The sequence below is a fragment of the Mizuhopecten yessoensis genome, unplaced genomic scaffold (assembly GCF_002113885.1).
Source record: "Mizuhopecten yessoensis strain PY_sf001 unplaced genomic scaffold, ASM211388v2 scaffold1961, whole genome shotgun sequence".
NCBI classification, from domain to species: domain Eukaryota; kingdom Metazoa; phylum Mollusca; class Bivalvia; order Pectinida; family Pectinidae; genus Mizuhopecten; species Mizuhopecten yessoensis.
Window position 1 is genome coordinate 1,150,597 of NW_018404308.1, and position 17,664 is coordinate 1,168,260.

Consider the following 17,664-nt stretch of genomic DNA (forward strand, 5'->3'; position numbering starts at 1 on the left):
TTTTGCTGCTGGTTCTCAACTGTTTTCAGCAACCTATATATCTACTGGTTCAGAACTATTTTCAACAACCTTAGTATATATCTACTGGTTCAGAACTGTTTTCAGCAACCTATATATCTACTGGTTCAGAACTATTTTCAGCAACTTTTGTATCCACTGGTTCAGAACTATTTTCAGCAACCTTTGTATCCACTGGTTCAGAAAATGTACAAGCAACTCAAATTTTTGTTGGTTTAGGTTTAGTGTAATTTTTGCTTTACTTGGTGTGGTGCAAATATGTTGTGGTCTGCCTGTGTTTTTCTATGACAGATAGAGAAGTATGATGACCCCGCCATTGACCTTTCTACTTTACCCAGGACACCTGTCGTACCTATATCAGTCAAGTTCTATACTGTATGGCCACAACTGAATGCAACATACCTGAATAAATTAAATTAGTCCCAAATTATCACAAACCCATTAGACACCTGTGGGTACTTGACATTACAGTAATCTCTGGCAGCACTTCAGTCACAAACCTGGCCAGTCCCTATCAGCCAGTCAGCTTTGGTAATTAATACAATTCATAATTAAATGCCACTGGTGACCTCATAAATGAAATTGAAATTTTTCCAAGTTAGAAATGAACATGCGTGATAAGATAGGTTATATTAAAGTGTATGTGTGCTGTGATGTGGGGGTATAGATACTTGTACCCTCGACATCAGTCAGTAGTCAGCAGATATACAGTCAATTAGGCAGTAAATGAGAATCCCGGCTACACCATGATACCCCCCCTACTCGTCACATCACTGGTATTCTTTCTATTGGCATGGTAGTAATCAATGATTGATCATTAACCTTAAGTTTTAAACTTTGCTGTGAATAGAGATTGCACATAAATCTTGTTCCTTTAATACCAAACTTTTTAACATAAATTTAATCGTGTAATTAAATAGACAGACACTTTTAACGACAGGGAAACCGATTAACACTCTTTTCTCTGTTTTCAACAAAAAACATACACAATGGGTCTTTTGTAGCTTAAGGATATCTTGGAGACTAAAATTCAAAGTACCTAAATAATTCATAGACTTTAACCTGAAACCTGAAGGATATCTTGGAGACTAAAATTCAAAGTACCTAAATAATTCATAGACTTTAACCTGAAACCTTTTGAAGTCTAGAAAATAAATACGTCCAGACTGAGCCTGTTTGCTTTCATAAATAAATCAAACAAATTACTACAGTGCATATATTTAAGAGCTCATTACCTAATCTTCATCACAGAAAATCAGTTTCAGACATCATTTTCCACACCATTATGTCAACTAATCCAAGTCTGGACAAGGAACCAAAGAATATTTATTGTTTGTGCATATTTGGGGCAATTATTTCGACCAAATTAAGATTTTGGTGATTTTTTGTCGATTCCTAGATGTATTAACTAAAACAGACCTAAACTTATCCTACCTGTAGCTAGATACAATGATGTATATTTAGTGGTAATGCTAAATAGGGTGTGATTCAGCATTACCTGGTACACATATACAGTAATTTAACAAGAACAACCAACATATTTAAATTATGACAGAGTAAACATTACCTGCCCATGTTCAGACCTGTCAAATTTTACTGACACAATTTTCACAAGAACAATTCATTTCCATTTCTAAGTAATATTTTATTATTCTTGTTTTGCACATAAGTATATTCCCCTTTAAATACCTGTAAATATTGTATGTAAATTATCAATTTTTTGACCACAATAAATTATTCTACATAAATGAACTTTAGTGGTATCTATTATAACAGCCCTTTCTCTGCTGACTCATACAATCTGAACTCGGTGATTCATGTTATTGTGAAAACAGCAACAGATGTATCCTCAAATAAAATACCATCTTACGGAAAAATCATCTGCTATTTTTGTCTGGACAGGAGTAAGTAATAATTCAGATCATTTTAAAAATTCAAAAGTAAAGTTGAAATAAAGCTTTTGAATTCTCCAAACTCTATAATATTGGACTGTCAGGATGCCTGTGTTAGAGCGTTTTGTACTTAAATCAGGGGTAAAGAACCTAGTGGTATACAGAAGCTACAAGTTTTATCTAATTGTTTTGTTTGGGCAAAACCATTTATACCTAAAGTCATCTTGTTAAATAGTTTTACTTCTTCTTGCCATTCCTAAAGAAATAGGTACTACAAAGTGAATTTCTGGAAATATTTTCATTCTCCTGAAAAAGAAAACTTTGAAATATGATATTCCCTAATTTGCTTTTATTTAGAGAAAACCACAGAATGGCATTATTTTCCCCCTAAGGAATGTAGAAATGTTGTTTTGATTTCAGTTGCATTCTGCTATAATATCATTTGCACTCAAAAAGTTCAACTTTACTTCCATTTCAAATTTACAAAGAAACCTAGCCATGGGAATGGCAATCCTTGTATGGAGCCATCAGCTGTCTATAACCATAAGAGTTATGTCCCTTGTTTCAAATGTCAAGTTCTTGTTAGAGATGTTATCTCAGTAATAAGTAATAGTACTAGTAATAGTAATAGACAGTGTTTTTGTAACCTGAATTTTACAACAGCCTGTTCTTTTATGAATTGGAAAAATATAGCATTATTTGTATTGAAATCGGGAACATATTCCTCATTTTTTTAAAGTAATTTTGGGAAAATAAGGCACTTTCTTAGCTAGGGGAACCAGCCTGTATTCGGCAGTAAAACTGACCAAAAAAAATCACTGAGACGTCATGTTGATTAGAAATACTCACCTGTACTCGATGTTCGCCCACGACAAAACCCAGGACAACCGTGCTGCGATCACATTTCTCCTCCATGCGCACTACGGTGCTGGAATCTATTTTGAGATCACTGCTGATATCAGCACTTTGTCCAAAGTCATCTGTTTGCAGATCTTCAACACGTTTCAGTTCTCCATTAGCTAGCTGTATAATTGACCCCTTCATGAAATGAGGGGGATAGTGTAGGTTTGAGGACTGGGGGGCGCCTGCGCCGACCTCTACCACACCCTGCTCAACACTTGCCCCACGGGGGTTGACCGGGGGCAATGGGGCTCCGTAGCCTGCCTTTGATCGTTTCGGGGACGGTTGATCTGATGATCTATTGCTGCTATATGAGCCACTTTGTACATCTACGGAGGAACTCTCTATGACGCTGTCCGAGGGCCGAGTCAGTATTCGGTGTTTGCGACTGCCTTCTTTTCCACTAGGCACTTTATAGTCACTCTGATCCTTACTACACAGAGAGTCATGACGGGGAGGTAAGTCCTTAAAAGACACAGACTTGCCCCCGCTGCCGAGTTCGATGGATGAAAGACTGTGTGATCGGTCGTCCTTGTACTGCGTTGAATACTCACGCCCCCCTGAGCGCCCCTCTATGTCCCGTTCTCTAGCTGCTGAATCCCCAGAGTGCTGCCCTGCCGCTGGGGAGTGACGGGGCGCCACCTGGGGGCCATCAGATGTGGACACAGAAAGGGATCTTTGATTGCCCCCGAGGATCGAGTACTGAGGTATCTGACCGGATAGGTACGAGTTGCGAGGTAGCTGGGTTTGAGAGGCGTGTTGGACCTGGCTGCCCATACTCTGTAGGACAGCTGAGTATGACTCTATATGTGGGTACTGGGCAGCCAACATTGACCGATGTGTGTATCCGCCATGAGGTGAAAACTGAGGGTAGAAAGCACTATACGGGGCTTGCAAGTGCGAGCCCTGTGCAGCCACCACAGTGGCTGGATGTGCCCCATGTAAGTTAGAGTAGGACAAGGGTGACGATCCTCCTCCCCCTCCACCCGTGGAGGAGTAAAGAGTAGAGAACTGACTTCCTGTTGACAAATGCCTCTGCGAGGAATCCACAAGAGTTGCAGGTGTGCGGAAAATCCCGGACAAGTTTGCCGGGGAGCCTGCAGATGCTAACATGGTTGATGTGTGAGACGAGGATTCTTGGACCTGGCTAGATGGATGGCCACTCAGCATGCCTTGGTGAGGCTGCCGAGTAGAACCTCCACTTTGGCCGGGACTAGCTGACACATCGGACGTCCAACTGTCAGCCGAAGTCACAGCACTTCCGTTGGTAGATCTACTAGAATTTCTGTTATGTCCATGGCTGTTTGCATTCATTCGTTTGTCCTGTACGGTGTCATCTCCAGGGCATAATACCCCTTCAACGTCATAGGTAATATTGTTGTTCTCCTCTAGGAAGAATTTGTCCACCTTGGCCTGGGACTCGGGTGGCTGGGTGGCAGCACCATTCACGCCTGTGGGGTGTCGGGCTAGAAGTTGACACAGAGTCTTGTGTGATAGGTGGTTCTCTGGCCATCTACTACGGCAGCCATGTTGTTTCAAGCATGGCTCATCTGGAGAAGGTCTTGTGCTGTATGGTACCCCCTCTGTTTGTTCTTGTTCTGTAAACATAAAACAAATGTTAGGAATTGATGACTCAACTTATAAAAGTTTTCCACATTGATTCAGTTATTCACAAATTTTTGACTCAGAGCTGTTATTCATATTGTGATTTGACTCAAATAAATTGTCCACAGATGTGATTTGACTCTAAGTAGTCATATCAAGAGAGCACTATCACCTTGAGCTACTGGGATCACAGCTCCATATTCAGCTCCTTAATTCATTCACCCCTAAATATTTAAACTGGACTTGACCAGTCTGTGATTTGGTTAGGTTCAAATGTGACTTTAGGGGTGAATGGGTTAAAGTAATACTGCCCTCTACTCATATGTATACTCCCACACATTTACATGATACACTATTCACACTTTTTATATACATATTTACCCTTTTCACACTTTTTATATACATATTTAGCCTATTCACACTTTTTATATACATATTTAGCCTATTCACACTTTTTATATATATATTTAGCCATTTCCTTATATATTGATTCGCTATTACATGATTTTTGGTCTATTGTAGTGTTTCATTCAAAGAATTTCTTTACCTGTTGTTTCATTACCATACTACATAAATTTAACTCCAATAGCTCTAGAAGCCATACTATAATTCATTCAATATTATTTCAATCCTTTCCCATTATTTTCCTAATAGGCAGTCGTAGTATGTGTCAGCACTTGATGTTAGCTAGGATACCGTCAGACCTATATGACCTAAAGGAAGGTAAAATAGGACGTTACAAACAGGTGATACTTCTACTAGTATATTGGACTTATTGGTTTAAATATATTGCCGTTTGTTCAAAGATATCAGACCTTTGTAGACAGGAATTTGCCATAAAGATCTGAAATCACTGGCCTTTTGACAGGTATTTGCTACAAAGGGCGAATTTGACAGTTACAATTTTTTCAAAGCACATGAACAACATATTGATATTTTAAATGATTTTTAAAGACTGTAGCTTAAAGGCGAGAACATTTGCCATAAAACAAGTCAACAGTACATGTTGGTATTGATTGTACTGTATAGTATAGCAGTTCATGTACAGCAGCCAGTTAAATGGGTCAACAGCTTTATGAAACCATCAGGCGAATGTACTTCAGCTAGGGGTCACGACAAGAAAAAGCTATTTGGAACTTTATGAAAAGGCAGTTGTAGTATCACAATCCTCTAATTGATTGTGGAGTCCCTCCTCACCAACTAATGGTAGTATTGTGGAGCTGTTAAGTAAACAAGATAGCTCCTGATTATACCGTTACCATCTAAGCAGCCTCACAATGTAACACCATATTAAATTTTGAAACCTGACTTTCAGTGCTGTATACGTTGAGCAATATATATATTTTTTTAATTTTTGAAGATTCTAGACAATTATCAGAGAACTTCTTACCGTTGGTAGGTATTGGTAGCTTAGTTTCGTACCTTAAGGTGTCATACATTGTAATAAAACAAATAATTGATTGGCGTCATTATCTTGTATTATTGCATTGTCAAGTGTTGATTGCATGGCGTCATATCTTGCAGTAATTATAATGAAATGGGTTCCAATCACAACACAGCTCAGGCGTCACCTGTTTGAGTGGGTATTTATTTGGTCTTGCAGTAATATGACAGTGTTAAATAAATGGACTCCTATCTTACAGTATAACAGTGTTAATTGTATGGTGTGACAGCTTGTAGTAGTGTAATGTTACATGTATCATACAAATGTTTTTGTGTGTCAGGGTCATTGTCTATACATTTTAGAATCCTTGCAAAGACGTCATGTAAATACCACCCTTTTATTTGTTCAATTATGTGCACATTGCTTGCTTAAATGTATAAAAGTGATTGTAAGCCTTTGTTTTTTGTTTTCACAATTATAACCATTACTATTTTCCATATGTTGTAAAGCGCTTTAGAGTAATTTTACAAATTATATAGGGCGCTTAGACATGTTGCATATTATTATTATTATTTGGACCAGTTTGTGTTTATCATCGGGCTCTGCACCTTAATTTGTCAAAAGAAGATAACCATATTTCTATCCAGTAAACATTAAATTCTGAGGGTATATACAGAGTTATATTCTATTTTTTAATATAGGTCCTGTTATAAATGAAATTTGTGGCAATGGTGTCTGATTTTTTTAGTCTTTTTATTTTCCGAAAAGTTTCCAATTGTACATATTTTGGTAGAGCACACAAAAAAAATAATCTCAAAAATGTTCTGTTTTTATCCAAAGCTTGCTTTAAATAAAATTCAATGTTTTATACAGATGTAATTCCATCGAGCACATAGTGTCAGGCATAAGATTCCCCCTTACAGATTCACCTTGTTATTTCTGAAAACATGGTTCAACTGTATGATGAAAATACACATTGAGAATGGAGTGTCAATATACTCCTGTCTAACCTTGAGGTTGAAAATATTCAACTGTCTCTAAAGAGTATGGAGGTGAATTTAAGTAAGTTTCACTTTCATATGGTAAACATCCTCATAAAATCCTTTCTTCTAGTAAATTTAGGGAAATAAAATGACTCCATCAGCACTAGACAACCATAGCTGGTGTTGTGATTAGCAGTTTGGAAGGTTTCAAGACAACTCCATAAAAATATATATAGTGTACTGTGTAACTGCAATATTACCCCACAGAGAAATACAGGATAGCACATACCATACAAGGTAACACTAACAGTGATATCACGTACCGTACAGGGTAACACAGGGTACCCTTAACAGTGATATCATGTACCATACAGGGTAACACAGGGTACCCCTAACAGTGATATCACGTACCGTACAGGGTAACACCGGGTACCCCTAACAGTGATATCAACGTACCATACAGGGGAACACAGGGTACCCCTAACAGTGATATCACATACCATAAAGGGTAAAACAGGGTACCCCTAACAGTGATATCACGTCCCATACAGGGTAACACAGGGTACCCCTATCAGTGATATCACGTACCATACAGGGTAACAAAGGGTACCCCTAACATTGATATCATGTACCATACAGGGTAACACTGGGTACCCCTAACAGTGATATCATGTACCGTACAGGGCAACACAAGGTACCCCTAACAGTGATATCACGTACCAACAGGGTAACACAGGGTACCCCTAACAGTGATATCAACGTACCACATTGATATCACATACCATACAGGGTAACACTAACAGTGATATAACAGTGATATCACGTACCGTACAGGGTAACACAGGGGACCCCTAACAGTGATATCACATACCATACAGGGTAACACAGGGAACCCCTAACAGTGATATCATGTACCATACAGGGTAACACTGGGTACCCCTAACAGTGATATCAAGTACCATACAGGGTAACACTGGGTACCCCTAACATTGATATCACGTACCATACAGGGTAACACTAACAGTGATATAACAGTGATATCACGTACCGTACAGGGTAACACAGGGGACCCCTAACAGTGATATCACATACCATACAGGGTAACACTAACAGTGATATAACAGTGATATCACGTACCGTACAGGGTAACACTGGGTACCCCTAACATTGATATCACGTACCATACAGGGTAACACTAACAGTGACATCACGTACTATACAGGGCAACAGTGTACCCCTAACAGTGATATCACGTACCACACAGGGTAACACTAACAGTGATATCACGTAGTATACATGGCAACACAGGGTACCCCTAACAGTGATATCACGTCCCATACAGGGTAACACAGGGTACCCCTATCAGTGATATCACGTACCATACAGGGTAACACTGGGTACCCCTAACAGGGATATCATGTACCATACAGGGTAACACAGGGTACCCCTAACAGTAATATCACGTACCATACAGGGTGACACTAACAGGGATATCACGTACTATACAGGGTAACACTGTACCCCTAAAAGGGCTATCACGTCCCATACAGGGTAACACTAACAGTGATATCGCGTACCATACAGGGTGACACTAACAGTGATATCACTTACTATACAGGGCAACACAGGGTACCCCTCACCGTGATATCACGTACCATACAGGGTAACACAGGGTCCCCCTAACAGGGATATCATGTACCATACAGGATAACACAGGGTACCCCTAACAGTGATATCAAGTCCCATACAGGGTAACACAGGGTACCCCTATCAGTGATATCACGTACCATACAGGGTAACAAAGGGTACCCCTAACATTGATATCATGTACCATACAGGGTAACACTGGGTACCCCTAACAGTGATATCAACGTACCATACAGGGTAACACTAACAGTGATATAACAGTGATATCACGTACCGTACAGGGTAACACCGGGTACCCCTAACAGTGATATCAACGTACCATACAGGGTAACACAGGGGACCCCTAACAGTGATATCACATACCATACAGGGTAACACTAACAGTGATATAACAGTGATATCACGTACCGTACAGGGTAACACAGGGAACCCTTAACAGTGATATCATGTACCATACAGGGTAACACTGGATACCCCTAACAGTGATATCACGTCCCATACAGGGTAACACAGGGTACCCCTATCAGTGATATCACGTACCATACAGGGTAACACTAACAGTGACATCACGTACTATACAGGGCAACACAGTACCCCTAACAGTGATATCACGTACCATAAAGGGTAACAAAGGGTACAACTAACATTGATATCATGTACCATACAGGGTAACACTGGGTACCCCTAACAGTGATATCAACGTACCATACAGGGTAACACAGGGTACCCCTTACAGTGATATCACGTACCATACAGGGTAACACAGGGTACCCCTAACATTGATATCACATACCATACAGGGTTACACTAACAGTGATATCACATACTATACAGGGCAACACAGGGTACCCCTAACAGTGATATCATGTACCGTACAGGGTAACACAGGGTACCCCTAACATTGATATCACATACCATACAGGGTTACACTAACAGTGATATCACATACTATACAGGGCAGCACAGGGTACCCCTAACAGTGATATCACGTCCCATACAGGGTAACACAGGGTACCCCTTACAGTGACATCACGTACCATACAGGGTAACACAGGGGACCCTTAACAGTGATATCACGTACCATACAGGGTAATACAGGGTACCCCTAACAGTGATATCACGAACCAACAGGGTAACACAGGGTACCCCTAACAGTAATATCACGTACCATACAGGGTAACACAGCATACAGGGTAACACAGGGTACCCCTAACAGTGGTATCATGTACCATACAGGGTAACACAGGGAACCCCTAACAGTGATATCATGTACCATACAGGGCAACACAGGGTCCCCCTAACAGTGATATCACATACCATACAGGGTAACACAGGGTACCCCTAACGGTGATATCATGTACCATACAGGGTAACACTGGGTACCACTAGACGGGATAATACAGGGTTTCCATTATAGTTCTGTTTGTCCGATTCTGCATAAAAAAATGTAATTGACATGATACACTGATCAATACAGAGCTCCACAAACAGTCTACACATGCACTACACCTAGTACTCTCTCCAGGCTAGTAACACTGATCAACATTTAACATTCCTGTTAGGGTCAGGTATACTACCAACTGTCTGAAGAACACACAAGTACTAACTATTGAGAAAACAATTACCTTAAAATTCCATAATGTGTTTCCAGAGCACAGATTGTAACATTCACAAGTCCTGAAAGGTCAACATTTAGTTTCACAGATCTGTGGTTAATATGTCGATGATATTGTCATGACTCGCGCATAGCTTGACACCGTAATACACCATCCTACAATACCAGTGTTGAAGGTGTATTCATCAGTTATCTCCTTATCACACACAGGTAAAACTACACACAGGTAAGCTATCCTGGTTCTATGGTACTACACAGCTATACCTGTGAAACTTTATGATGACATAGCAAAAGCCGGCTGAATACTACTACAACACTTCAACACTGGATGAGTAACACTGGAGGTCAACTCCACGATTTCTTTGCCAGGTATCGACCAATGATTGGAGCCCCTGCAATAGAATCTGTGGAGGTAATACCCGACACAGGTGAATCCTTTGTCAGACAAACAAACGTCACAGTTTCACACCGGGATAGAAATCTCACAGGTTTATAGAGTGACATCGCTAAACTTTTTACTCTTGAGAGAAGTTATTCAAAACATTACTTAAGGGCTGAGCCGCAAACCTTTGTTGACTCAGACCTAGTCTTGTTGGCTACAACAGAGTTTTTATAATTTATGTATTGGATGGAGAAATCGTACTAGATTATCTAGTGCAATGATGCCAATTATAAGAAAATCAGTGTCATGTTTGGTGATAAAAACGATTTGAAAATATATCAAATAGTTAACCAAACTTTGCTGAAGCTATGAGAGGAGTGAGTGATAGCCGTCGTTGAGCTGGTAATAGGGTTTTTAGGTACACGCACACGCCCACACATCACGAAGAGTTGGTCAGGTGACAAGGCAGCCATCTCAGTCATGTCAACCCCTCTGACACAGAAATCTATCACCAATTACCATTGTCTTTGTGAAGTAATTAATTTCATATATACAGCGTAATTAATATCATAAGGCATGCATGTCACATATTGGAGGAATGATAAGAGTCGGGCTTGTCAACGGTCTGATCGACAGTGCCCTGTCCCAGACTTGTGTATTGGCCAGCCTGTAGTACAAACATTTTACCTGAACATAATCATTATGCAAACTCTTGCCTACACCTCCATGCTTACTTTACTGTGGAGAGAAGAAAAGCTATAGAGCTCAGCTCAATGCTTTCACTGCTATAAATACAATAGCTTTATAAAATTACACATTACCACCAAACATATTTGTATAATTTTCCCATTTTGAAGTTGTAAGAAGCAGATAGCGAACTTGTTATCAGATCTGTAGCAATATGACAAGAAATACCTCCTCCGACTCGAATGTGATAACATTCTACAGCAGAATTCCAAGCACACAGATTCCAGCAGATAACATTGAATGCTTTGTCCCACTTTCTAACACCGCTACCCAGGCATGAGCACCACACAAAAACTTAGGGGAAACTTGGCAATCTCCGTACAGAAAAATGGAATAAAATCTGGATTTTTTTCCAGCGGGATGTAAATCTCCTTTGTAACTTACAACTCAATTGTATTAAATTATTGTAAGGTCATTTGTTGTTCATTATACAGATGTAGGTGATGTCTAATAAGTCATTATACATGTACAGATGTAAATGTAGTTGATATCTGGGCAGTCATTATATAGATAAATCTGATATCTGGGCATCTGGGCAGTCATTTTACAGATAAATTTGATACCTGGGCATGTTTCAACAAAAGTGAATTTGATATCCGGGCAGTCATTTTACAGATAAATCTGATATCTGGGCATGTCTCAACAAAAGTGAATTTGATATCCAGGCAGTCATTTTACAGATAAATCTGATATCTGGGCATGCCTCAACAAAAATGAATTTGAAATCCGGGCGGTCACAACAAAGATGAATTTGATATCTTGACATGCCTCAACAAAAATTAATTTGATATCTGGGCATGCCTCAACAAAAACGAATTTGAGTGTACAAGTTTAATATACACAAAATCTGCACACTTTGCAAACAAATCTGTTTCAAAAGTAAACAAAGAATGTTAAGAGTCAAGTGTACAGAACAATGTTTTTCAATGCCAGGTAATTCAGAAGATAGAGAGGATACTCAAATATCAAACACAAACTGTCTATGGCATGTTTGAAATATCAACAGGCATGTTTAAAGACTGAAGGTATACAAAGCAAACAAATTATTTACTGAGGGAAAGCCATTCATATTTGGAAACAGCACCATTTTGTGAATGGAGATTTTGTGTGATGTTTAGTGTTATAACTCATAACAACACACAAGAATGAACTGGTGCAAGCACGGAACTTGCTGTCTGGGGCCGATACATCCACACAACATTTCAGCGTTATGTCACAAGCCAGTCGATATCTTACAAAACATATATCAAACATATCCCACTGACTGTACAAGCCCCCGATCAATCCTCACATTCGCCATTGACTACAAGCTGGATGAGTCATGCTGGAGCTCGTATAATTACATTAGCCCTACATATCTATAGGTGTTGCGTTGCCCAGCCGGGTCAAACAAAACATGTAAATACATCTACGTATCTCAACAGCATTCAGACTTGGGTGTGGTCACATGAAAGCCCTTCAAATACCATTTTCATTTAATTTAAGTCATGAAAGCTCCCCATTTTTTTTGCTTCTCAAGATTTATTTAAACAAATTTATCATTAAATATCTTGAACTTTTACCATTGTATAGAAGCAGAACTTGACAACAAGTAGGAGTACATCAGAACAGGGCTGTCAGATTATTGGCTTTTAACACTTATGTGAATACATTCCCATTTCCCAGCCAAACCGGGTATAATGTGGAGTTACCTCCCTTAGTGTTCTAATTAATACTCCTGACACATATTCTTTACACATAATTAACTTGTGCACAAATGAAGTCAAATTAAGGTGTAGAATTACTCCCCAGTGTTACAGCATTTCGCTACACATCATCTTCCCGCTGCAGCACACAACAACAACTCCCAACACAGCTCACCAAAACCAATTACATTTCGTTACTCTTCATCAGATTTTGAAATTTTTCCAAAGGAAATTTTCTTTGATCACCTTTTTTTAGTAATCCATGGCTGTAAAACACATCAGCTTCAGGTGACTATCCTATAAATGGACAAATATAAAATACAGCCGAACTGTATTCCAATGTATATAATATAGCTTGACTGTATTCTAATGTATACTATATATACTGGTACACATAGTAACACTAAATAACACTACAATGTACTAAATTTTAACACTGTACTTTACTGTATAACATTGTAATGGCATTGTAAAACTTCAATTTCACTGTAAATACACATTTTTTAAAACACCACTGCTTAGTTTATCATTATCGGTTTGGTTCAGATATGGAATTAACATGGATCAAGATGGAAGAAAAAACGTCTGGGTTGGCATACTGGTGTTGGGTTTGAAAAGATAAGCTTTTATGGTCACCCTGATATAAAGATATCCGCCAAAAGAGTAATGATTTAATGTACCAAGCCCATAGATGCCTTTATTTTCAACCTTTTAGGTCTGAAGAGATGCTGTTATATGTATGAGACCATTACATGGTGTAACATAATGTAGCGGGAAGACTTTGGACATTGCCTGTTTTACATAGTTTATCAAATCTGTATGGATATAATGCCACTGTAGCTCAGGTTTAGCTTAGTCAAGATTTTCGAGGTGACATTCACGGTCAATATGAATGCCTAAAGAAGTAAAGATATGTTATTAGAACCTGTACCCGATTATGTACCACTGTGGTAATCTTACAAACAATAAACTGCCCGTAAATGTCAACCTGTACCTGATTATGTACCACTGTGGTAATCTTACAAACAATAAACTGCCCCAGAATGTCAACCTGTACATTAAGCCAGGGGCCTTTGTTAGCTATAGTGTGGCATGATGTGTAGGATGATAGTTATATCCACATAAATAGCACCAATTACTATTAGTACGAACATGTCTAATGATGTATTCTGGTCACAAAGTGGCAAATTGATATATATTAACATACATGAAGACTAATCAAACAGAAACAGAATCTCAACCAACACAGGACTCCTGTTCACTATGGTGACCAGGAAAGCCCCGTCACTGGTGTCACCGTAGTAACAAGTATTCCTCCCACGTACACCTACACCCAGGGATATTCTGCGCCTATTTATGGTTTCACCATTGTGTGGCGTTACCTATTCAGTACCACCTAATAGCTTGCCAAATATAGCTGAATATAAAATGAAATTTTACCGCTACATTTTTGTTCCAGGAATTTTCAGTGGTCGTCAAGTTGGTTCTTAAAAGGATGAACTTTTCTGGTGTAAATGGCAATACAACTCAATGGACCAGGACAGGATTAGCTATCACCTCCAAATATAGCAGTAGCTAGTTGATTAACACAGGTGGATATTAACTCACAATTTCCCATCAATTAGAAAGAATTTCCTGCACTAAAAACATCATACCTGTATTTTTGCTATTTTGTACATGCAGTATGCCAACCTCTCAAACAACCAGTTCTAAAAATATGAAGATGTCTCACACTTACATCCAATAAAACTCATTTCAAAAAATAACAAATGTGTCAGATATGCTATAGGCTATTTCAAAAGTCAAAACTGAGGATTGAAAATCATTTCTCGAAAAAAAAAAAAAAAAGTCTTGTTAAGCACGATTAAAAAATCTGATTGCAAGACAACTATAACAAAGCTCAGTCCTACAAAACAATCCATAGTCCATGCCAGTAATAATATCCCTTTTTTTTTACTACACCAAATTACATATCTACACCCACCAGTAACGATTTCTTTTATTTCTTTATCAGAATCAACCACTTGTAAATTTATGAAATATTGAAGAACATAAAAGACATCTTTCTAATAACTGTAATTATTTTGCTACAAACAACCAATATTTGTCACACGTAAAATCAATTTCAAAGACTTAGGTCATTTAGGTCACTTTGGCCTTCTGTCTTTTACAACATGTTTCACTGATTTGGGTCTAAGTTAAATTAAAATATAGGTCCACTTTTTGCATTCTGCCATCCAACGATGTACCTGCATACCAAATCTGATAACTACAGGTGAAATATAAAGTAAAGGAGATATGTCCTGGACAAACCTTTTTCACTGAATGGGGTCGTAGGTCAAAATGTAGGTCACAGTAGCCTCCATTTCTTATAACCTTATTTCTTGAAAAGAAATACAGAAAAACAGACAACAGACCAGTGCAAACCTCCGGTAGTGCCAGTAGGGACTAAATACGGGAAAATAGGTGACAGCTGTAGTCCAAGTACAATATTGATATTGACCACTCTTAGCCAGCTGTGCATCATAAGCGTGGGCAGTGGTCAGCTTACAAACCCGACTATGGCCATTAGTTCTAATTTTACATATTGATGTGTCTAAGACTTGTGGTCAATACATAAGCTCAGGTGTTTAAACCCTACCTGTGTTTGTGAGTCTGACCAGATATCTATCTTTTAAACCCTACCTGTGTTTGTGAGTCTGACCAGATATCTATCTATTAAACCCTACCTGTGTTTGTGAGTCTGTCAGATATCTATCTATTAACCACTACCTGTGTTTGTGAGTCTGACCAGATATCTATCTTTTAAACCCTACTTGTGTTTGTGAGTCCTGCCAGATATCTATGTACCTATTGAACCCTACATGTGTTTGTAAGTCTGACCAGATATCTATATATCAAACCCTACCTGTGATTGTGAGTCTGGCCAGATATCTATCTATTTAACCCTACCTGTCAATGTGATTCTGGTCTGATATCTACCTGTTAAACACTACTTGTGATTGTGAGTCTGACAAGATATCTATCTATTAAAACCCTACCTGTGTTTGTGAGTCTTGTCTGATATCTATCTGTTAAACACTACCTGTGTTTTTAGATTCTGGTCAGATATCTATGCATCTATTAAAACCCTACCTGTGTTTGTGAGTCTGTCAGATATCTATCTATTAACCACTACCTGTGTTTGTGAGTCTGACCAGATATCTATCTTTTAAACCCTACTTGTGTTTGTGAGTCCTGCCAGATATCTATGTACCTATTGAACCCTACATGTGTTTGTAAGTCTGACCAGATATCTATATATCAAACCCTACCTGTGATTGTGAGTCTGGCCAGATATCTATCTATTTAACCCTACCTGTCAATGTGATTCTGGTCTGATATCTATCTGTTGAACACTACTTGTGATTGTGAGTCTGACAAGATATCTATCTATTAACCACTACCTGTGTTTGTGAGTCTGACCAGATATCTATCTTTTAAACCCTACTTGTGTTTGTGAGTCCTGCCAGATATCTATGTACCTATTGAACCCTACATGTGTTTGTAAGTCTGACCAGATATCTATATATCAAACCCTACCTGTGATTGTGAGTCTGGCCAGATATCTATCTATTTAACCCTACCTGTCAATGTGATTCTGGTCTGATATCTATCTGTTGAACACTACTTGTGATTGTGAGTCTGACAAGATATCTATCTATTAACCACTACCTGTGTTTGTGAGTCTGACCAGATATCTATCTTTTAAACCCTACTTGTGTTTGTGAGTCCTGCCAGATATCTATGTACCTATTGAACCCTACATGTGTTTGTAAGTCTGACCAGATATCTATATATCAAACCCTACCTGTGATTGTGAGTCTGGCCAGATATCTATCTATTTAACCCTACCTGTCAATGTGATTCTGGTCTGATATCTATCTGTTGAACACTACTTGTGATTGTGAGTCTGACAAGATATCTATCTATTAACCACTACCTGTGTTTGTGAGTCTGACCAGATATCTATCTTTTAAACCCTACTTGTGTTTGTGAGTCCTGCCAGATATCTATGTACCTATTGAACCCTACATGTGTTTGTAAGTCTGACCAGATATCTATATATCAAACCCTTCCTGTGATTGTCAGTCTGGCCAGATATCTATCTATTTAACCCTACCTGTCAATGTGATTCTGGTCTGATATGATACCTATCTGTTGAACACTACTTGTGATTATGAGTCTGACAAGATATCTATCTATTAACCACTACCTGTGTTTGTGAGACATGCCAGATATCTATCTAAGAATGACATAGTAAACATTGATTATACAAATCTATATATATCCTTGATTTAGTGCAAATAGTCAATGATATTATCATAATGCAATAATCACAGATATCATCCCTGCAGTTTCACATATATAACAGGTTTCATGATCACATGGAATTCTATCTACCTGTCTGCTGTGTGGTGAATATTTTTAGAATAGTCAATATCTACATCTGACCAATAAACGTGGACAAACAAATGTAACAGCCCTACAAGGAAGAGTAAACCCTGTATACTGTACAACAAGATAGACCAGCTCTGATGTATGATGTACACCAGTTAGACATGTCCTTATGTACAGTCTGGTGTACACATCAGTTAGACATGTCCTTATGTACAGTCTAGTGTACACATCAGTTAGACCAGCCCTGATGTACACCAGTTAGACATGTCCTTATGTACAGTCTAGTGAACACATCAGTTAGATTAGCCCTGATGTACACCAGTTAGACATGTCCTTATGTACAGTCTAGTGTACACATCAGTTAGA

The 17,664-nt window shown here is 38.6% G+C and overlaps 1 protein-coding gene across 2 annotated transcripts in view; it reads right to left on the minus strand.

Moving 5' to 3' along the window:
* Nucleotides 1–17,664, minus strand: part of LOC110443750 (ataxin-1-like) — a 119,205-nt gene that overhangs the window by 6,442 nt on the left and 95,099 nt on the right. For both annotated transcript variants that reach the window (XM_021488148.1, XM_021488141.1), the window contains one exon: nt 2,760–4,408. In XM_021488148.1, the coding sequence (XP_021343823.1) occupies nt 2,760–4,408 (1,649 nt within the window). The remainder of the gene's footprint in view (nt 1–2,759; nt 4,409–17,664) is intronic.